General features: G+C 43.9%; 1 protein-coding gene and 1 pseudogene across 1 annotated transcript; one reads left to right on the forward strand and one right to left on the reverse strand.

Annotated features, from left to right (window-relative positions):
• The first annotated feature begins 7,936 nt into the window (after positions 1–7,936).
• Positions 7,937–9,210, forward strand: LOC147967834 (uncharacterized). Its single transcript, XM_087522560.1, has 3 exons — positions 7,937–8,595; positions 8,674–8,755; positions 8,857–9,210. The coding sequence occupies exons 1-3, from the start codon at positions 7,943–7,945 to the stop codon at positions 9,190–9,192; spliced, it is 1,071 nt and encodes a 356-aa protein (XP_087378686.1). The 5' UTR covers positions 7,937–7,942; the 3' UTR covers positions 9,193–9,210.
• Positions 9,211–9,634: 424 nt separating this feature from the next.
• LOC147967835 (uncharacterized) lies at positions 9,635–10,713 on the reverse strand (annotated as a pseudogene).
• Positions 10,714–24,168: the final 13,455 nt, after the last annotated feature.

The following is a 24,168-nucleotide window of genomic DNA, read 5'->3' on the forward strand; positions in this document are numbered from 1 at the left end:
GCAAACAAGGAGCTCGAGCAACAAGAGTATTATGATCCATAAAAAGCTGATGAGGAGCGAGAGAAAGGTAAGCTGCGTGAATTATACTGTTAACACTGCTTTTCTGCCCCTAATAGTCTAGGGAAGTTAATGATGAGGTTCTCTGTTCTTGCTACTGCCCTGCAGGTAATGAGTTCCCTAAGCAGCAAAAATACCCAGAAGCAGTGAAGCATTACACTGAAGCGCTCAGGAGAAACCTGAAGGATCCGAAGGTAATTCCTTGATGTTTTATGTTACTCAATTGCTTGAGCAAAACAATTATTTGAAACCATTTCACAGTTATATTGGGAAGAATTTTTTTTACATCTGACGGGAACCCGCATAAGATTAACCAATAATGCGGAGAACATACCAAACTGTGTATATATACGCCTTTTGAATTAGCCTGTCGATGACGACTGGTGCATCAGGTGCTTCTGCAGTATAGATTTGTCCTGTAGTGGGTTTGGTATAACTGCTAAGTTGTTGTTTGCGTGGATTGTATATTTCAGGTATACAGCAACAGGGCTGCCTGTTACACCAAGCTGGGTGCCATGCCTGAAGGGATGCCGAGAAGTGCATCGAGCTAGATCCTACATTCTCCAAGGGAAATGCACAATCTGGTTTTTCATGAAAGAGTATGACAAAGCAATGGAAACTTATCAGGAAGGCCTAAAGCATGATCCGAGTAACTAGGAGCTGCTTGATGGTGTCAAGAGGTAAATAGCACTGAAAGAGATTGTCAATCAGTCACTGGTTTCTCATCTTAGATTCCACCAAGCAGCTCCTAACCGTTGCTGTCCATTCTCAGATGTGTTCAGCAGATCAACAAGGCGAACAGAGGCAAACTTTACCCCAGAGGAACTGAAAGAGAGACAGGGCAAAGCTGTGCAGGACCCTGAAATCCAAAACATCCTAACGGACCCTATTATGCGGCAGGTAAGTTCATCATCAGATGTCTGTTTACTCCTCTTTCTTGAGCCAGAGGTTGGTTTGGCGAACGGTGCGATGACATTGAGGTGTTTGTTGTCTGCAGGTGTTGATTGATTTCCAGGAGAATCCAAGGGCTGCTTAGGACGTCTCGGGAGCACGAACGCAACGGCGGTCGGGCTTGGGCATCGTTGGGTTCAGTGATTGGAGACGTGGCCGTTCGTCCCTGACGGATCTCCGCCGCCACGGCCTGAGAGAGCCTAGAGAAGGGAGGGTACGGACGAGCACCTATAGGACGACCTGCCATCATGGCCAGCGCTTGTAGACTCCGACAACATTCATGTGGTCATAGTGGAATCCTCCCGTCGTCTCACGCCGTGTATATTCAGACTTATTTGCGTGCGCCTTAGGTTGTATGAACATGGAGGTGCAGTCACCCGAGGTGCAGAAGCTCCATCACCTACCTCTACCTCCTCCACTACGCTGACAAGTAAGCTAAGCCCCCATCATCTACATTGCTTCCTCCCTGCCTGTGATTTATTACTTCGAGCCTGCTGTTCTTTTGTCATATATACAAACCTATCTATGCTTAAGTGTGGTCATTAGGTTATGGAACAGGAGAAACAAAGTGTTCTTTAGCAGATCCAAACCTGTCCATTTTAGAATTGGACCAAGAATTACTTGTGTTGCCTGTTTGATATGTATAACCATAATTTTTTTGGATGTCATAGAAAAATCATGCTACATCATAATTTTTAATCTTTGTAAACAAGTTAAACTTGGAATAAGATCCTGAAAGTAATAGAGCGCTTCTTGAATGCATGGAAACAAAAAAAGTTAGATATCTCAGAGTCAATATGTCATATATTCTGAAAGTGGTGCACATGGATATGTATATATTCTTGGTTAGTTTTTGTCCTGTTTCTGTTGTATATATGCTCTAATAAGAGTCCAAAAGAAGATGAGGTAGCGCTACTTGATTTCCTGTCAAATTTCAGTAACAGTCAAGCAATAATGCAATATTGGCCTTTTCTTTTTCCTGTATTACGTAGTGACCATGGAGTCAAAGCTCATGTCGATGGTCAATTACTGACAGTTGCACTTATATAGAGCACACTGATATAATATCTGCACATATATTCTGGAAGAAGCCTATAGGAGTGGATGAGCAAATAACACATCACATTCGAATAATATTGAATGTGTTCCATCTGTTCACCTAAATTAATTTTGTATTCTGCTCTACAATGTTAATTGCAGAACAAAAGACTAGCGATGGTGCAAATAGAAGATAGGTTTACTGGAGGGGGAGGGGGGAGGTTTGAAATAGCAAAAAAATTAATGCTATAACGCCAAAAGAAAGTCGAGAAGGCCATATAGGTGCATGAATATCCATATGTTAGATACCATGATGTTGAATCACTCGAATATGCCCGTTGCAACGTACGGGCACCTTTACCATATATAATAACTACGAGTACAGTACATGAAAAGCAATTAGTGGATGACATTCCAGTTGAGAAGATGCTAATTCATGATACATTGGTTGATATTTTCTGCACCCCAACTCAGGTCACCGGGTTTGACTGATTCCTCACACTTGGTAAACATGCAAATAAACCTTCCACCATTAGGTGTGAAGAACATCTGTATATGCAGGGATTTGCTGGGAAAAACTATCTTCGGAACAAGTGGGCCAATGCAAATTTTAAGAGAGCTGAAGAGACGCATAGAGCAAGAGAAAGGAGAAATACTTCCACTCTTGAGAATCTACATCAAAGAATTAGAATGGGACAGTAACTAAGTATGCATGTGATATGTGATTCAATTGAAAATAGTGTTATATGTACATCTTAGGGAGGTTAAGATTGGCTCATGATGTGTATGTTGATGTCCATCTTTATATCTGAGAATTAAGGGATCTATTCTTTTAACCAGGAAGCAATTTAAGTAGCAAGTTCGTTTCTCGTTGGTTAGTTGTATCACTGTCTCCCAACGCTAACACTACTTGACAGCCAGCCATGACCATTGATTTAATTTCAATTTTTTTTAGTTTCCTACTATTTTTCTAGCTAAGTGAAATATCTTTGAAGCTATGAAACTTACCTACGCCCATGACTTGACTCTTGGTTGCGAATTCTAAATGAAGTACAAGCAGCCAATCTTTTTGAATGAATTTGCCGATGGTTTGAATGGTTATTCTTCACTATGGATGCATGGCAGTTCTTGGGTTTGAGCCTTAGGCATGCAACAATGAGATCTAATTGCATTGTTTGTTAACTATTTAAATCAAAATCATTCATCAATTTTGATTGGAAATCTTATCCCAATACTTTTGATACTGTACTTCGATTTTGATAACAAAAATTGTTTCAAATTGGCATGTGGAAAATAAAGTAAGAGCATATCCATGTTTACTTATTAGTTTGTTTTCTGAGAATGGTACAGGATTTACAAACTGAAAAAGCATTTATTGTTTGAAAATTATTTTAAACCAAACTCGTTTGAAATGTTTGTTATGATATGGCTGTTTGACTGATTGCAATGTTGTTTTAGTGGTAATTTTTTTCAACTTCTAAGCATATATTTATTTTTTGTACACCCGGTGCAACGCACGGGCCTTTTTGTTTGCTAGTCTTTCCTTTACCTCTTTACCTACACGCATTGCTTCCGTCGGATTCACCGTCACTTTTCATTAATAAAGTTGCAAATATTTACCCACCACTGCCATCCTTAGGTGGAAAAAACGTTTCGCTAATGATCTGAAAAAAAACATAAAAAAGATCAAAAAGAGAAAGAGCTAACCGACCCAATCCTTCTTCCCCCGATGCGGACGACCCACCTCCCTGCGCCGCCGATGTCAGCCGCCACCCCCAGGGGGAATCAGCTCAGATGGCATCCGTGAGTGCAGTGCGTCGTGGCTCTGGCTGCGGAGGAAGAGAGCGGAAGAGATGGCGATGGTGCCCTGCGGCCTGCGCCGCTCGAAGGTCGTTTAGGGAATTGCTCAAGGTGCTCGAGGCCGACATCCAGCATGCCGGCGTTCTTAACATCGTGTCTCCGGACTATGATGGGCGTATCTGCAGATATTGATTTCCTACAGCCCGAAGCACACTTCTTCCTCTTCCTCCGCTCAGTGAACCGTCTGCAGCCTCAGCAGTGCACTCGACCTCCTCGGATCCTCGGCTACAAGGCTCAGTCTTTGCATTTGTGTGGTTTGATTCAAGACTTCGTGGCATATTGTGGTCACTACACTTGTGTTCTTGTGGGAATTGTGCAGCTTTATGTTACAGTTTGGACCTATGATACTGACGCCCATTGTCTGTCTATAGATGTTACATTTTCTCCCCTCGTTCGACTGCAACAAGGGGTGCTACGAGCAGAGGGCAGTCTGCTCAGAGTTAGTAGCGAGCAAGAGGTCGGTCTCTGAGATTGATGCTGACATAGACGAGGAGTGGGAGGTCTGCGTGGAGTTAAAAAACAGCAGGGGTTGTGCCGGTTGTGCCGCCCAACTTCAGCCATGATATGTGCATCAAGTGCTACCGTCAATGGTGAGAACAAGAACCTGATCCCCTCACCTTTTTATTTTTCTGTCATGTTTAACCATAGCAACCATGTTTGGTGTTTAGTTTAATGCCATCTTCAGAGCTAGCTTAGTCGATACTAAATGTTAGTACGTGTTATTAAGTGCGTCACCAGTCACCACCGGAGCCTCTTTGTTCAGATGTCTATGTCATATAAGTAAGTTGGTGTGAGCATCATTTATGGAAAAATATGCAGCAACCTCTGTATCTGCTTACCAGTTTTGTGCTTGGTTCTTACGAGGTCTGACTTTCACCACATACATGTAAGTATTAGAGATTTATATGGCAAGTTCACCACATACATGTAAGTGAACTTAATGAGGTTTTAAGCTGCAAAATTAAGTTGCAGTTAGATTCTGTTGAGTAAATAGCACTGGCGGTCTATGAACTTGCACCGCGGGTGCACTTTAGTCACACAACTTGCAAACCGGAAGAACCCGTCAAGAACTTGCATTGCGGGTGCAATCAAGTCACACGTGCCAGCTGAACCGCGCCGACGCCCGGTTTTCTCTGATTTCAGGTCACGCGCGTCGCACGTGACGGCCGCTTTTTTGCAGATAGCCCCCTGAAGTCTCAAGCAATGCCGCATTGAAACACTCCTCTGTTTTCTCTCGCTGCCTCTGTTCGTTGCCGATGGGAGAGGAGACAGGCGGCGCCGTGCCGTCATGGAGATCGTCGGCGGACAGGGTGCCGGTCCAGACGGTGTTCCATCCGACGGTGGAGTTGCCGGTTCTTCGCACTGAATGGCATGGGGGTCCGACTTACGGTGAGTTTCCCCCTCCCCCTATCCCGTCCCCCAATTTTAGTTAGGGTTTCCTCCTTCACGCAATAGATGAAATACTGGTGGTGCATCTAAATAGTTATAGGTCTGAGATGTGCAGTACTAGGTACTTGACATGGTTGGTACCTCTTTTACCTCTTTTTGTATGTTGGGCTGCATCCTAGGGTTAGTTCATATTGTGTGGGCATGTTGGGCTGATATTGCCTCCGCTCACAAATGCAGGGTATGATTCGGTGAAATTCAGTGTGGAGGTGCATCATGGTGGGTTTTTTGTGGGAAAAGGAGTGAATCTGACATATTTGGATGAGAAGATAACATGGTTTGACAACCTGGACAGGAATACACTATGTAATGATGTGATCTGCTATATGCTAGCACAACTTAATTATCCCTATGAGGAGAAAATTATGCTATGGTGCCCACCTGGTAAAACTCTTGCAGATGTGGTGGAAATTAACTTGGAAAATGACTGTTTAAAGATGGCCAGAGCATCTGTTTACTCCAAGGTACTGGTTCTGTTTGTTAAACATATCAGAGAACAGAATCAAGAGGAGGAAGATGACATTGCAATTAAAGGTTCCCTGCACTACCTACAGTTATAATGAGCCCTTTTAGCACAGAGAAGATTAGGAAGATGAAATCAGAGACAGTGGCAGGTAGTTCAGAAAATGCATCTACTGTAGAGCAACAAGCAGATGCAGATGGGTCAGAGGGCCAAGAAAAATCAGAGGTGTCAGAGAATTCAGAAGTTTCAGAAGAAGAGTACGATTGTGATTCAGACATTGATCCTACTTGGTACGACAGTGATTATGGAATGGAGGAGGAGGATGATAAGGACTATGATAAGAATGTAGATGATGTTGTGCATGATGCTATGGTTGAGAAGGGCAAAAACATAGGAGCTGAATATAGGCATGTTCCTGGGTCAGATGATGTTCATGAGGATGATCTGCAACTGCCAGAAGAGGATGACTTGGAGAAAAGACATCAAAGTGACTCCGATGATGAGGAGTACAAGGCAAAGAAAAAGAAGGAGAAACCTATATATAGGTTTAAAACATTTAACCCTGCTGTTGACATGGAAAACCCTCAGTTCAAGCTAGGAATGGTATTTGATTTAGTGGATCTACTTAGGAAAGTTGTAGAACAATATGCAGTAAAGAACAGGGTGCAAATTAAGAAGAAAAGAAATAACAAGCAAAGGTTTGAGGCTATGTGTTCTGAGGGTTGCCCTTGGAAGCTTGTGGCTGTCAATGACAACAGGACACAGTCCTTCCTTGTAAAGACTTATGTTGGAGAGCATACATGTGAAAAAGTTTGGGATGTGAAGGAACTAACAGCACCTTTTCTTGCCAATAAATATGTAGAGAAGTTCAGAGATAATGATAAGATTTCACTGTCTACCTTTTCAAGAAAAGTCAGGAAGAAATTCAACATGGAAGTTAGCAGGCACAAGCTAGGGAGAGCTAGGAAAGCAGCATTGGAAGTTGTGCGTGGGGATGAGGTGAAGCAGTACTCATTGCTTTGGAGATATGCAGAGGAAGTAAGACATAGCAATCCAGGGCCATCTTTCTATCTGAACCTAGAGAATGGCCTATTTAGTACTTGCTACTTAAGTTTGGCAGCTTGTAAAATAGGTTGGCTGAAGGGCTGTAGGCCAATCATTTGTATTGATGGCACATTCATAAAGACAAAGTATGGTGGCCAATTACTCACTTCAGTTGGTATTGATGGCAATGACTCAATTTATCCTATTGCAATGGCAGTGGTGGAGACAGAATGTTATGCATCTTGGAACTGGTTCCTTTGTACACTGAAGCAAGACCTCAACATAATTAACACAAGCACAATCACTATCATGAGTGACAAACAGAAGGTAAATCACTTTTAATGTTCAGTTACTGTTCATGTTAGTGTCAGTGTTGCAATTCAGTTCATACAAACTAAGATATAACTGGTTTCCTCTATTAGGGGCTAATCAAGGCTGTAAATGAGCAGTTCTGTGACTCAGAGCATAAGTTTTGTGTGAGACACTTATACCAAAACTTGCATTCAGTGCACAAAGGTGAGACAATAAGACAACAAGTGTGGGCTTGTGCCAAATCCACTACACCAACCATGTTTGAGCTAAACATGGAGAAACTAAAGCAAGATAACCCAGAATCTTATGCTTGGTTGGAAGATAAAGCACCAAATCAATGGTCAAGGGCTTTCTTTTGTGAGCTTCCTAAATGTGACATTCTATTGAACAACACATGTGAAGTTTTCAACAGGTAACTGAATGTTGTTCTTACTTAATTGCCTGTCTTACTTAATAGTCTGTCTTACTTAATTACCTGTCTATAACTGCAATAACTGACTATTGTTCTTACTGAATTCCACTAGGTACATACTAGAAGCTAGAGAACTACCTGTGTTGTCCATGTTGGAGAGGATAAAATCACAGTTAATGCACAGGCATATGTCAAAGAAAAAAGAAGCTACTCAAAAATGGACAGGCAATCTAACTCCCAAAATTAGAGACAAATTAAGAAAAAACATAGAGTTGTCTGCCAATTGTCATCCTGAGGAGTCAGGCATGGGTGTCTTTGGTGTTTTGTCCAATGAAAAGCAATACATAGTCGAGTTAAATATGCATACATGTACTTGCAGAAGGTGGCAACTCACAGGTGTTCCCTGCAGCCATGCATGTGCATGTTGCAGACATGAAAGGATTAAACCTGAAACCATGGTTTCTTCTTGTTACACTGTGGAAACATACTGTCTAGCTTATGGGGTACAGATATATCCAACTAGAGATAAAGATGAGTGGGCTGCTGTATCTGCAACACCTATTTTACCACCACTATATGAGAGAAGAGCTGGAAGGAGAAGGAAGAACAGAAGGCAGCAACCTGAGGAGAGTGAAGATGGCACCAAACTAAGCAGGCATGGTGCTATTATGCACTGTGGTTACTGCAAAGAAGCTGGTCATAACAGAAGTGGCTGCTCAAAGTTGAAAGCTGTTGTAATAAGAGAAGTGGGTGGGGATGATGAGGAACAAGCTGAGCAAGTTCCAGAGCAAACTGAGCATGTTCCAGAGCAGCCTGAGCAAGTTCCAGAGCAAACTGAGCATGTTGCAGAGCCAAATGATCTAGTTAGAGCAAAAAGTTCTAGAGGAAGGAAGAGAAAGCCCGCTGACAAAATGAATGAACTAGTACAGCAGCTGATGGAAAAGGCAAAGAAAAAGAAGTCCAAAATGGTTATTGATGAGAATGGAGATGTTGACTTTCCAGTAATATTAACTATGAGTTCTACTTTTTCTACTTACTAAAAGAAAATTAATTAAATCCTTTACTTACATAGTGTTTGTTGATGTTGTCAGCATATTCAACATAGAACTATGAGGCCACATTTGGACCCAACACAAGTACAAGACAGCATGGTACATATTTTATCACATGAGGTACTTATAAAACAGTTGGTGAAATAATTCATTTCACAAATGACATGAACTAACATATGGTGAAATTGACCCTGTCCTCATCTTTTTATTTATGTGTTTAGGGGCCAGCACATGGAGTACCTGTTTCTAGGATGCACCGAATTCCAGATGAAAGTGCATTTGTTGCTGAGCTTAGGGCCAACATTCCAGATGAACCAGCACACACAACACAAAGAGCAAGAGGAGCAAGAGGGGCAAGAGGAAGAAGAGGAGCAAGAGGAGCAAGAGGTGGGTCAGTGGCAGCAGGAAGAGGACCAGCACATGGACATGAACCAGACCAACCAAGAAGAAGAGGAAGAACAAATTCTACAAGAACAAGAGGGAAAAGGAAAAGAAAAACTAGGGGAATGGAGTGGCTCTTACTTGGGGAAGGAACAAGTAGAACTGGACATGTGTAAGAGGAAGCCCAAGATGAGTTCCAGGTCACCCAGAAGATTGAGATGCCTTATGTTCTCATGAACAAGTAGTACTAAGTAGTATGAAGTGGACATCTGCTACAATTTCATTTTGTTGTAGTATGAAGTGGCAACTAATTGAACTTCTGTAGTGTTATGTACTGGTCTTTTGGTGGATACGAAACTCTGCTGAACTACTACTTAAACTGTGGCTGAAATTATGGACCGATCTTCTACATATTTGCAATCATATATGTAGAGCATACTTTTGCACACATGAAACAAAATAAGCAAATTCACATAAGCGACAACAGTTGTAACAGACAACATTCAGGATTATAACATCAAACTGACAGTAACAAACTAACAACACGACACGACAAGTTCACATTCAACATTACAGACCGACAAATTCAAATGAAAACACCAAACTACTGATCATCGCTTAAGTTGTGCCATATTGTCCAGGGCCAGTGCCATCTATCTTGCCCCGCCAGGTGGTGAAAGTATGCTTCCGGGTAAGGTCTTCATCTTCATCAGGGAGAAATTCTACAGCCAAGCCTTCAGTTAGCAATGGGCCACGATCGACGACCTCTTTGACATGCATAATCACTGGAAATTCTACGGTTGCACGCTCTGTGGGAGAATTTGGAGCCGGCGGTGAATGTGCGTTCTCGTCGTTGGAGTCTGGCTTCCATGGCCCCGTAGGAGGTGCAGGAACAGCCACGGTGAGCACCTTTGGCACACCTGAAGGGTTGCGCAGCCACGCGGTCACCGGCAACACCCACTTGTCGGTGGCCGGGAGCATGTCAATGAGCTCGCCGTCGACACCGGCGAGCACCAGGTTGACGGTGTGTGGATCCCAAGCCTCCTCCACAACCCCTCCAAACTCAGCAACGTCTTGTACTTGAGCTCCCCCGGCTTGCCACGCGAGAAGTTTGACCAGCGCTGAAAAGAAATCCTGCTGCCACAACAACGAAGCTGCTCCGACGCGTGCACCACACGAGTGCAATCATCTGTCGACTCGAAGCGAACGAAAAAATGGAATGGTGGGCAAGTGATCTCCACCTTGGTTGTCGTCCGTCGGACAGCACAGTGAGACTCCATCGCCGCCGCTAGTGCCTCCGGCGTCACCACGCTCCGCGGCTGTCCAATGATGGTGGCATACAGGACACGGCCATAGAAATCTCCCTCGAGAGCCGCCATGCTAGCAGTGCGAGCGATGACAACGCGCCCGCACTCCGGCCGCAACTCCGGCTCGCCCTGCAGCCACACCTCTTGAGGAAACAAACGCGAGTCCCGGAGGCGAGGCCATGCCACAGCGGGCGCCGGAGACCTGCCATCGCGGACGCCGGCGACGGCGCGGCTGGCCAGTGCCACGCTCTCCGAGCTGCCGCCTGCCATACTTTCCGCCACGATGATGGAGGCACCACGGCTACTTCCGGCGAGGGAGGAGGAACAACTCCAGCCAGGAAAGTCGCCACCGCTCGAGCTCTCGCTGCCGTCACCACCGCCGCCGCCCATCTGCCGCCGCCGTAGGTGTGAGAGGAGAGACGAGAACTAGGGATTTGGTTTCGATTTGGGAACTAGGGTTCGATTCGGTTATAAATCGCGAAGGACTTTTCTGCAAAAGTACTGAGAAAACCGGGCGTCGGCGCGGTTCAGCTGGCGCGTGTGACTTGATTGCACCCACAATGCAAGTTCTGTGACGGGTTCTTCCGGTTTGCAAGTTGTGTGACTAAAGTGCACCCGCAGTGCAAGTTCATAGACCACCAGTGCTATTTACTCGATTCTGTTAGATTGACTGCCATAGAGCTTTCAAACGCGGCTGACAATCATGGGCTTTTACATTGCATGTCTACTGCACCAAAATGACTACAGAGAATTCCTTATCAGGTAGACGAGTAGAAGGAATGCACAAACTACTTACCGGTTCATAGTTCCTCAAACACCAAAATAGAAAACTTGCCAATTTATACATTCAATGCATGAGCAGACGTGCTTTCTCTGCAGATGAACAATTATATTTCACTAAACTGCCGCCTGGCAAAAAATTGCTGTGGTCATTCAACCATGTATTTATAAGCTAAAAAATCACATTTGAGATTAGTCTGGATCAATGATAAACATGTCCAGGCTCCAGATTAATCCATGAAGCATATTATGATTATTTCTTTATCTGGTTGATGATTTTGGCCGCACATCGTGTTTTTGCATTCACGTTCATCTAGGATGCATGTGTATTTATGGGTTATTTTTCCTTTGCACCTGACTCATGTCGTTTGGGCCTTCCAACTTTTATTCAACTGCATGTATTGTGGAATTTATGAAAATGGTTTAACACCGTTTCTATTCTTACATAAGCAAACATCCTCAGGTGTTGGTTTTTCATTTCCATTCGACGTCATTAAATTATAGTCATACCTGCTTTAAAATGGGTCCAGCGTGTGCTTGATGCATTGTTCCCCTTAGTTTTGGAGGAACATGTGCTATTGCTGGTGCTTTTGGTTGTGGAAAAACTTTCGTTAGTTGGGCACTTTAATTATGAAGTGATCACCTTACTGTCATGTTGTCAGAGCTGCATAAAAAGCTTCTTCTATAATATTTTTGTGGTACCATGTCTATACCGCTACTGAGTTTAGAAATCTCCAGAATACTACAATTTTGAAGTTGTGGTTTATATGGGATGCGGTGAAAGATGAAATGAGGTGGCCGAGTTCTCATGGATTTGCCCCAATCGACAATGAGATTGACCAATGAATGTGAAGAGTGGAACCGCTCCAAGTGTGTCACGAGCTCACCATGGTGTCCTTGCTCTAGGTTGAGAGCTGTCAACAATAATCTGACGAGCCACCTTGAATAGAAGGTACACCGGGGAGTTTTGGGGGATGAGGAGGAGCTCGTGATTTCCAGGTCGGCCTATCCATGCAAATCGTTGGCATTGTCGTCATGCTCCCCAATCGGGGAAATATGTGCAAAACAACATCCTAGGATATCGGACAAATCTTATGCCGAAGGCCGGAATCTCACCTTGCTACTTGTCGAAGCAGATCTCTTGCTGGGTCCCGATAGCTCCTCAGAGATGGATTCAGAGACAGATGACCAGTTCTATTCCCCCACCGAGGTGTATGCTCTCACTTGGCACGGTTATACTGCTCATATCATGCATATGGTGTCTTACATTGCATAGATTAGACATCATATACACAATATTCAACACCATGTTCTTAGTTCAGACATCATATCTAATTCCCTCTGTTTAGCATATAAATCACATATGTGAATTAAATGATGCGATCCCGATTACTTAGATAACATGTAGGTGAATTATGTCATGCGATCCTATTTAGTTATTCATCATATCTTTGAATTATGTTATGCTATGCTATCCAGTTTAGATAGACATCATATATGTGAAATTATGTCATGCTATCCATTTTAGTTAAACAATATACATGTCAACTATTTCATGCCCTCTTTTTTCCACACTATCTATTGCATCTGTCTCTCATGCAATGTCTGTACATTCAACTATGTTTCCTGTTTATCAGCCATTTGAATTGGATCGGGTGATGCCAGCATATAGCGGACTAAAAACATGGTCTTCAAATAAAACAGTGCTGCCTCTTGGTGGAGATAGCACCTCGGTTGTACATGCATGAGAACCAGCCCTACCACACATAACCCAAACTCTCGCAGATTGTACCCCTACTGCGATTGACAGAGAACCAGCTTCACCCAATCTAACCCCAACCCCAGCAGATAGTAACCCAGTTCATGTTGGCACAGTACCATCTCCACCACAGAGCTTCCAAACAAGAGCAGTTAGTAAGGCAGCTCCAGTGCCCAAAGGGCCAGTACTACCACGGCGAACCCCAACTCCACCAGTTAGTACGCCTATTCCTGTGGAGGAAGCACAACCAGCTAGTCGTATTTTAGCATCTATCGCATTTTATGTTGTTAAATCGTATGTGCGTATCTTCCCATCTTGAAAATATTATACTGAATATCAAGGAAAATGCCAGTTGCAGGTGTTTGCCAAGGAGTTATGTGTAAGTAATGTTATTCATGGCAATTACTTTGCTTTGTCTCATACATCCTACCTCCATGGTGGTTATAATACAGCAAAGTTTCCCAATTTTCTCTATAGAGAAGGACCGATTTGGAAACTCAGGACGAAGTAACCTATGCTAATACCTCTGCTATCTTCAAGAATGCTTGGTGGCAGTATCGGAATTACCTGAAGAAAAGGTACTTCACCAGCAAAGAAACTCATCAAATTCCCTTACGTTCTCCTGAGACACATTTACTGGACGATGACTGGGAACGCCTTGTTCTGTACTGGTCCCGAACAAGGAATGTGGTAAGGTCTATGAGCTCATTTTCTATTTTTAAGTACTATATATTCTTGCGTCTTACTGTACTCTGTTCATGTAGAACAAGTGCCTAAACCTAAAGAACAACTGTTATAATTTAAGATTCCATTGCTATCATAGTTCAAAAAAGCGCTAGGCGTTAATTGTGTGTTTTGCCACCGCCTTGCGCTTTACTGACCAAAGCACATGCTTATGCGCAGTTATGCACAGATTAAGCATAGTTATGCGCAATGCGTTTCGCCAACGCCTAGAGCCTAGGCGCACTTAAGCGCTCGCTTAGGCGCGCCTTTTTTAACTATGATTGCTATCGTGCATACTGTTTTGCTCTTGTATCACTGTATTTACTCATACAAACTTATTTTTAAATTGAAGGATCCAGTCGAAACTTTAATGGCACAGCAGGTATGTTTACGCATGTTTCTTTAACAGGCTTGCTCTTGTCAATAGCTCTGTTGATTTCAATTTCAATTGTATATACAGTTGACTTCTCATATCATGTAGACCCGTGGTACCCATCTGAAATCTTGTTGTGCCGTGTAGTTTCCCACGCTTTGTATTCTTTCACTACTCCTTTGTCTTGAACTGATATGATTTGAACCGTGTCTCTATTTTGATTTGGCAAGACAATGCAGTGACCATAGGACATATATATATATGTTTGTTTGATGCTTTTATTATGTACTAGTACTTGACAATAGAAGACTTGGTAGTTTAATCCTGTCGACCTTACTAATGAAAAGGTTCACCGAAATGAGTTTCATATACTAGTACATGCTAAACTGTTATGTGTCTGCTTGTTTCTTCTTTTAGAATGCTGACAGAATATTGAGGAAGAGTGCCTTATCATGCAATGGTAAAGGAAGTAATGCAGATAAGGTTCAGGATAGTGACACATCCTTGTTGGTCTCCAACAAAGCTGATAAAACAGCTAAGGAAGACTATCTCGAAGACAGTGAGACAACCCCAAAGTCTTGTCTTGGTTTAGTGTTGGAGTTACTGGCCACTACCGCCTGCACAAGCTATTCAAACTCACTGTCTAAATCAGTTTGGTTTCTTGAGTCTCAACTACAAGCTGAAAGACATCGAGCAGCTGTACTGCGACAAGAAGCAGAAGGACTGCGGAAGTCCCTGGAGCATTCAGATGCATACTTTCTGGTGCAACAACAAGCGTTGGAGGATTTTAGCGCCAAACAGGACAAAGCTAATAAGCTTGCTAAGCTTATTGCCAGCATGGTGGATACCACGTTTCTTGAGCTCTTCTGAAGTTGTTACAGTTATGCTCTTGTTTTGCTGCCGCGTTTATTTGCACTGGTGGCCAATTTTGACGGCCAGTGTATGTTATATGCTGCTTTGTTCCCTATATTTGCACTGGTGGCAAACTTTGATGCCCAGTGGATGTAATATGTGTAATAGCGGTAATAGGCTAGCGTTAATTGCTTGCTTATTTATTTCCTTATTGTCTTGTTTAGTTGTTTGCTTGTAGTCACTGCAGTTCTTTTTCTGTGTTTTTCTAGTGGCCACAATAACCTATCTTTGGAAACTAGGCCAGAATAATCATGGCAACACACGGACTGTTGTAACCATGGGCCTCCTGCGGGCCGTATGATCCATGGGCCTTCTACGGGCCATAGGATCCATTGGCCTTCTATACGGGCCGTAGGATCCATGGGCCTTCTACGAGCCGTACTATTCATGGGCCTTTTACGGGCCGTAGGATCCATGGGCCTTCTACGGGGCGTATCATCATTTCGCCAATTATGGGTCATACTATTCGTGGACAATAATGGGCCGTTAATAGGTCGTATTTGATAACTCTATAAAAACAGCCCAGCGGGTTTTTTTGACATGAAAACGGCCCAACGTATTATCGGGCCACAAACGGGCCGACTATAACCACGGGCTGAATTTGGCCCACAAGCAGAAAATGACAGTAACGGGCCGTAAGTAAATGAATGTGGAAATAAGCCCAAAAATAAATGGGCCCCGAGAAGGCCGAAACATAACATGGGCTGGAAATGGCCCAACGGAATAATGGGTTGTTAATGGGTATAAAGTGATACAATGTTCATTACGGCCCAGTTTCACCACGTGTCGTTAATGGGTATAAAGTGATACACTGTTCATTACGAGCCAGTTTTACCACGGGCCGTTAATGGGCCGAGAGTAATAAAGGCCTCATATGGGCCGAAAGACGTCATGGGCCATACATGGGCTGAAAGTTAAAACGGGCTGGAATTATATTTGACGGCCCAGATGACGCTACTGGGCCTAATTCGAATAGGCCGTAAACAGGCCCTGGGATAGCGGGTTGTAAATGGGCTATATGCGAATAGACCGTTAACAGGCTTGCCGTGGGCTGGCCCGCCACCTTTTGACCAAGTCAAACGGGCCAGCCTTTTCACAGGAATGGGCCGCTGTTGGGCCGTGCCACGTGTCGGTGTATCATAGGCGCTTTGGGTCCAATGAGTGGATGACATCTATCCCAACGGTGAGCCGACACGTGTTTCCTCTAGCCAATGATGATTTTACACGTGGAAAATCCCCATTGGTCGGGGCTGTTAACGGGTTATCGGATCCAAAACCGGACCCGATAGCTTAACGGCGTTCCGTTACGGTGGATGCCACATGTCGGTCACCCTTGATGAAAGCACTTCTGTGACGCGCGATTTATCATCATGGAAGTGGACACTTCCGTGATGATAATTTTGGTAATTTCATGGAACAGTTCTATGACAACACAGGTATGACTATCTTGATTCTATCATAAATTTGTCATGGATGTACATGCATGACAGAAAACGTGACCTACTGTGACAAACATGTATCATCACGGAAGTGTATTTTTTTGTAGTGACAAGGGGTTCTGATATGACGAGGAATTACATCAGCACGGCGACACTACGCCTGCCACTATTGCTCTATGCGAGCATCAGAACAACTCGAAGCAGCGGAAAAACTTCTAGCAGCGGAACAACGACGACGGTGGTGAACTCCACTCCGCGGGGACTCTGGCCGGAACGCTTATCCTAGCTCGCAAACAAGGAAGCCACAGCAAACAAGCAATCAAGTCCGGCATGACCTGCAAACTAGCATGACACGCCAGGTCATTACATTGAATGTACTTGCAAGCTCACAACTACCAAAGCAATCAAGACAGACAACAGCATGGCAATTACAGGTTAAGCAGGAGTTATCATGAGATCATCACAACCACATGGCATGAACAACATGAACATGGTGCAGCTAGAACAATATGAGCATGGCATGAACAGATGAATCTGAGAATACTAGCATGCAACATGATGACACTATCATGCACCAACTTACTCTGCTTGGGGTTACCTCGTAAACATCACATGCATCACTTACCAACCTCGGACATCACACGATCATCTCAGGATCAAATCAAGCTTGTATAAGCAATACCGTAGTAATCATTACATGACCACAAGGAGCTTGATCTTCACCCTTGACTCTCGCATAACACCAGAAATATCCATCAACTCGGTATCCTCGATACCACGGTGATCATCTCACGATCACAACCACAAATATCCATGAACTCGGTATCCTCGATACCACAGTGATCATCTCACGACCACAACCAATCTCTTTCTCATCATCGAAGCAGGGTTGTTATTAAGCAAGTTATTATCATTACTGTTGACCCATAGTGTGACCAACTACGAACTGGGTCCTTATCCACGGGCGCGGCAATCGATAGATTAATACACACACTCTGCAGAGGTAGCGCACTTTATCCACACCATAGAACCCATGGCCTCACACTCCCATTCGGGTAGACCAACTGCGTCCGACAAAAAATCCTAGGAAAAACCCTAGCAGTAGCGCTAGTTTTGTGCTCATTAGTAGCGCGGGTAGGCGCGCTACTAATAAGGCGCTACAGCTATTGCTTAGCAGTAACGCGTGCCGCACACGCTACTGCTAGGAAAAATAGCTGCAACGCTTGTTCACTCCCACGCTATTGCTAATGTAACTACTGGCAGCGTGTTTTCTTTCCATCGCTACTAGTATTTTTTTTATTTTTTTATTTTTAGTGTATTTATGCGCCATCGTACAAATATTGGTACAATACCAGTTATGAGGTTTACATCATTATGTCCATAACAGTGTGTCAAATGAAGGTGGATTAGGTTCAAGTGGAGGCAATATGAGGTGCATGTCAAAAGTATACTACTAATCCAAACTTGAACTAGTTTGGACTAGTAGTACTTTCGATGTGCGCCACATGTTGCCTCCACTTGAATCTAATCCGCCAGCACAAGCTATTTAATCATCATCATAATCATTAGCACCAACAATATTTATTTAATCACCACTAACACTAGCTAATAATAATCATCAGTCATTACCACCAACACTAGCTATTTTATCATCATAGTAGTAGTGTAGCACATCATCATCCTCAAACTCATTTCTAGCTAATCACTCCTGCTGCTCTCTCTTAGGTAAAACAACATAAAACATGTGTAGCTCTCCTACTTGATCAAGTTGGAGCATGTAGATGAACCTGTCTCCTAATTTTGGGTAGCACATCTGTTTCCTGCCCCCTAGTACTTGTCTGCGCTCCCCCATCACATATCTGGTCCAGTCTTGCACTATAAAGCATTCATCGCTGATCTTGAATGCACTAAAGTAACATGTAGGATATCTTGTCCGTAAGCTAATAATACTCATGGTACCTTTAGTCTCGATCCCATAAGGCACAACATTCATCTGGAGTCCCTGTTGAAGAACATCGTATGGTCACATACTTAGCAATGAAGTTTAGCTTCACAAATAATGTATGGAAAAGATGCACTGAGGACAAATAGTAAAAATCTTACCATCCTTCCTAAATAGATGTGACCGTAGTTCATGACGAACACTATTGGTCGCATGTTTTCAGTACTAAGATTTCTAAGTCCAGGAAGAAAATTTGTCTTGATGGTATCAAGATCCTCAAGCCATGAAACATAATGACTTAGCTCCTCATAGTTTAGTTCAACCCTGGGACAGTAGTAGGTCCTGTCTACCAAGCGCTGGACATGTTTGCTTGCACCGAAATAAGCTGACAATAAAAATTTGTTGTCAACTATTTTTGAATAAACAATATCAAAGACATAAATATGGTTGAGAAACTTACATTTTGGTGTAACTGGAGGCGTTTGCACATCGACCCAGATGTCGGTATTACCTTCAATATCATCTTCCGGATGAATATCAAAGGTGATAACCATATCAGGATCAAATGCATAAGTCTTGCATAGTGCTCGCCATGTTTTGCATCCAAAATAGGTGTAGTCGTCTGAATTGTATAATTTTGCGTGGAAAATATAACCATGCTCGGTCTTCAAATAAACTTTCTTTACCTCCATAGTATGACTGAAACCTATCTTATCCAATAAAAAAACTCTTGCATGGCAGGGGATATGCTAGTAGAATAGTAAAAAAAATAAGTTGAAGCAAATGAAGCAGATGTCATGCTTAATTACGAAAAAAGACTTGTCGTTGTGACTTATTGTATCCACTTCGAAGTTCTCGTCCAACTTGATGCTGAAGCGCCTATCATCATCTAGGAAGATTCTGTCGCACAGGCCGCGCTCGTCTTCGCAGTATTTGCAAATACCGAAATCCTTTTTGTCGTCGGACATTTCCTATGTTCATAGTTAAAACATTAATTGAAAATCGATAAAAGACAACTACCAGGATACTCAACACACAAATCCGGGGCACTCGATATTTCCTACATATTCTGGCAAAAGTCATGCCAAAATTCACGGAAAAATCCGGCATGACCTTTGCTAAAATAGGATATATCGAGCGCCTAAAATTTTCCGGAACGGAAATGAATTAACACTCCGGCAAAACATAGGACACTCGGAGGTGTAACCTGCAAACATGACCGGCCACTTGGATATTGAGCAACACAAGATATACATTTCAAAATATCTTATAAGACTCAAATTAGCATGCATTCAATAAGCAAAAGTTGAGGTCGTGGTCGGGGCTCCGGGGCGGCGTTGAGGTCATGGTCGGGGCTCCGGGGCGGTGTTGAGGTCGGGGCGGCGTTGAGGTCAGGGTCGGGCGCAGTGTCCCGGGCGGTGTTGAGGTCAGGGGCGGGGCCGGCGTTGAATCTGGGGTCGGGGGCGGCGTGGGGAGAGCGCGCGGCGGCAGAGGGGCGACGGCAGCGGCGAGAGTGGAGTTGATTTGGGGGATGAAGTGGCCGTGGGGAAGGACGAACCGCATGGTTAAGTCAGAAGTACCAGTAGCGCGTTCTAGAAAGGGCGCTACTGCTACGTTAGCTATAGCGCGTTCTGGAATACACGCTGCAGCTGAGGAGATTAGCAGTAGCGCTGGGCCATTATACGCGCTACTGCTAGGTTGCGCTGGCCATGTGCGCCCAGTTCAAACGTAGCAGCAGCGCTTTTCGCTAGTAGCAGCAGCGCTTGATTTACGCGGTTTATTTACGCGCGCTGCTACTAAGTAGCAGCAGCGCTTGATTTTGTATAGCGCTACTGGTAAAATTCTGTGTATAGGCTTTTCCCTAGTAGTGAATACCGACCTACTACCATCACACTCTCCCGGCCACTCCGACCAACTCCCCACTGGGCTTACTCCTGGGTGACCCAGCCTACCAAAGGCAAAACTACCACCGTCCTGGCAAATAAACAGTCCCAAACGGGGGCAGGGTACCATAACAACAACTGGTTCACAAGGCTTATGCCGTCCTACCTGATCAGGGTAGCGCCCGATCATAACCTTCCCTCATTGGAGGCACCGACGAGAGGCATGAAAATAGACCCAGTTAGGACCGTCCCATACCGGAAAATGTGGTTGCACTTGTCAGCTTGATATGGTGGCACCATGACTCAGCCAACCGTTGTTCAAGTTCAATTTAATCCGTTTAAACTTGAATGCAAATATGATGAGCCATGATAGAATAACATGATGCAACTATAATACATGAGCATGACATTAATATAAGCATGATTGTGCATCATTACTTTTTAACAATACAACAAAAAATCATATATCTAACTAAGCATGGCATATTGACTAGCATGAACATGACAAGTATACACTTCTCAGAGACATAGCATGACCACTAGCATCAACAATAAATATCATGCAAGAACATATCAACAATGCTACCATGCAAGCATTTAACCAACTGGATGCAATGGAACATGCATAACGACGGCACTCAGAACAGACGACAGTCATGCACCGAAGACCATCACCGACATCAACATGTACTACTAGCAAGCATAAGCATATGAAAGGAACACTAGCAGGAATGCATGATAACCAAGTGCAAGACAACATAGGACAAGAGTGAAAATTAAACTCTAAGCATCACTGGAACAACAGTAACCAAATTTTAAACGAGAAAACATTGATTAAATGTTCAAGTTAAAAACCATTGCTATTGCATGACTATCATGCAAGTGGGTATTGTGGCTTGCCTAGGGTGGAAGAAATCACCGGGAAGAAGTGTGAGAAGCTCGCGGCAAGAATCGCCGGAAAACATTCTCTCTCGGAGGGGGCTGATTAAGCGCAAGGGCAAAATGGTCATTTTAAGAATGTTAACACATGGTGAAAATGATACCAATAGAACGGGCTCGACGAGACGAAGAAATGGGCTTTGGAATCACCTCATTTGAAGTTGTGGGCAAAAAGATGTAGTTGTTTTTCTGCCAGGGACCTTTCTGCAATAAAATCATCACAAACATGCCCTTAGCCGGAAAAACATAATGCACCTTTCTCAGAAATATGCTTTCCAGAGAGGAAAACGCATTCCGGCCTTCGATAAGGGAAAGGGTACTCACCAGGAGTATGTCTCCACTCATCCACGTCAGCATCGATGGGTCAACGCACGAAGGGGCTGACGGGTCGGATCGCGCATGGTGGTGGGGCCCGCCTGGCCAGCTGGCGAGGGCGGCACCATCTCCTTCCTCTCGCCTGCGCCTGGCCGCGGCAGAGCTGGCCCCGATGAGGCCTGCCGGCGCTACCGGCCACCGTAGGCGGCGCCCGACCTACCCACGGATGCAGGAGAGCGAGACGGAGGCATCCTTGGGCATAGCAGTCGACGGGGAGCTCGGGATACACCGGAATGTTGGTCGCGGTGGACAGAGGCATTGGGCACCGGCGGGACTCGTGGCCAGAGTCCACCGGAGGAGTAGGCGAAGGGTGGAGGGGCTTGGGTAGACTGCTGGAGTTGCTCTGGTGGAGGGAGGAAGTGGAGTGGGGCTCGGCTTTGAGCCTCTTTAGGAGGTCATGGGCGGCGGCCATGGTGGTCAATCACGGTGATGAGAGGCTTCGGGGCTCGGGAAACGCATTAGGAGGACTAGAGGAGCGAGACGATGTCGATGGCGAAGGGAAACGGCACCGGGGTGGCTTTATATAGCCGGAGCAGGGTGGTGTCGCGCTGGCATCACCGCGGACACGTGGCCGTCGCCGCGGACGCGTGTGCACGCGCATGAGCTCGGAGGTAGGCACCTGGGAGGAATAGGGACGAGCTCACGGGGCAGAGGGAGCCAAGAGAGCACGTGGAGGAAGACGACGGTTGGAGCACTGTGCTCCCGTGGGTGTTTGGCGACGAGCGTTGGCGACGTGACAGAGGGGGAGAAGGGTCCAAGGGGACGGCGACGAAGAAATGAAGACATTGTACATGGTCATGTGCGCGAAGGCGACGAGAGGAGGAGGTGCCGAAGCACAAACGGCCACTAGACGCGGCCTCTGCACACAGAGCACGTGCACAGGCTTGCCATCATCGTAGTCACCACGTGAACCGGGGCATTCAATGTGTTATAGTACCCAAAACATTGTCTAGCTAATAGTCCTTCCAAAGTGGAGCATTTATGTGCCATTGGCTCGATCTGAGGCACTGTGGTTGGGTTGGAATGGAGCTCTGAAGTTTACTGCATCAAACTTGGAAGAGCACTGCTGATCAACAAGAAACTGATTGGGTTAAATGGTGTTGTCTGTGGTGATTAGATTAGGATGGACTACGATCCTGGAAGTTTTGGAGCACAATGGGCTACAAAATAATATAGTTGTTGTGTAACCCCAAAATTTATTTGGTCCAGAATAAAGATTTGGATGATGCACTCACATGAAGATGCAAGTTGAGCTGAAATTGGGCATGGACCAATGATTTGAAGATATGAAGATGTCCAAAAAGTTTCATGCCATTTGGATGAACCAAAATAGCACTTGCTTCATATAGCTTTGCTCTGGACAAAAACTTGGAAAAACTGCACAGGGAAAATGATGTAATGGATTGAACCAAATTTTTGAGGAGATTGTTTATATGGATAGGAGAATGCTCTGGACAATTTTCTGCTTCAATGAAGCAAGATAAAATATGGTTGCTTCAGAAACTGAAAATCTGACCAGAAACTAAGATTTGGGGTTGGGCCCACATAGATGAGTTACATGAGCTCATATTTAGTGGAGAGTCATGATTTGATCATCTTAAGAACCTTGCAAAATTTCAACTTATTTGGATATGCCTAGCTAGTACTTCCTTCACAACCAATTCCCTCAGACAGGAACTTTGAAAAATTACTCAGGAATATTCACTAGGCAAATTAAGTTGAATTTTTGCATGAGGCAATTATTTGGACATGAAAAGGTGTCCAAAAAGTTTGGGGTCAATTGGACAAAGATAAACGGCACTTTCTTCACAATCTTCCATTCAGGACAGAATAGGAAAATAATAAATTGAGCACGATGGGAAATATGGCCAATGAAATATTTTTCCATATTTGAGCAAGATATGAGCCAAAAAATTTATGAGAATTATTTGGGAATTTTGGGAGTGATAGAAATATAGGTTGCTTCACAACCTAGGGCAAAAATGATTATTCCTTTAATAGAAAAAGGAATATTCCCAATAAAAAGAATATTGGGATTTGGTCCAAGGTGGAAATGGAAAGGTCTAGGGAAGGATTTTAGGTTGACAAGCCACTCTGGAAGCAAAGAAGAGGTCATCTTCTTCAGTTTCCAGACCAAGTAGCCACGGAAAAAGAAAACTCAAAAAAAATCTCAGAAAATCAAAAGAAAAAAGAAAGGGACAAAAATCAGGCTGTGACACAAAAATCTAAGCTTGGGGGAGTAAGTATTTCTCACCGACATTACATTCATGTTCACACACTCATTCTAGTTGTCGGTGTTCATACTTTTTCATTGTATTATCCATGCTAGTTTATTTTCCTTTTCCCGCTTTCTTCTTGTGTTTTGAAACACTTTGAGAAAATCCAAAAAAATTAGTTGTAGCTTCTTTTTAGTTTCCTTCCCATACTTATTGAGCAGTAGTATTAAAGAAAACCCAAAAAGATTTCTCATTTTTTCTTTTTCTTGTTGGGAGCTTTCCCGTGTAAATAGTTTTTCTCGTTCTTGTTTTGCTTTCTTCAGAAAAAGAAAAACTCCAAAAACATTTTAGTGTGTTTCTTTGAAATCTTTTTTCCTTTCTTTGGGTCGAGAGGAGAAAACCACGATGAAAATGTTGAGGGGCTCTCATATACATTATTGTTGATCTAACAAAAGAGCCCATATTACCTTGTCTTCTCCTTTGAATAAATGTTTGCAGATTGCA

Source organism: Triticum urartu, chromosome 5A (assembly GCF_056163025.1).
Source record: "Triticum urartu cultivar PI428250 chromosome 5A, HENAU_Tu73, whole genome shotgun sequence".
NCBI classification, from domain to species: domain Eukaryota; kingdom Viridiplantae; phylum Streptophyta; class Magnoliopsida; order Poales; family Poaceae; genus Triticum; species Triticum urartu.

Bases quoted from the DNA above. Each gene is read 5' to 3' on its own strand.
- LOC147967834 (XM_087522560.1), top strand. From the start codon at position 7,943: ATGCATACATGTACTTGCAGAAGGTGGCAACTCACAGGTGTTCCCTGC. The intron at 8,596-8,673 runs TATGAGTTCTAC...TTGATGTTGTCA, and splicing joins GACTTTCCAGTAATATTAAC to GCATATTCAACATAGAACTA. The intron at 8,756-8,856 runs GTACTTATAAAA...TTATGTGTTTAG, and splicing joins TACATATTTTATCACATGAG to GGGCCAGCACATGGAGTACC.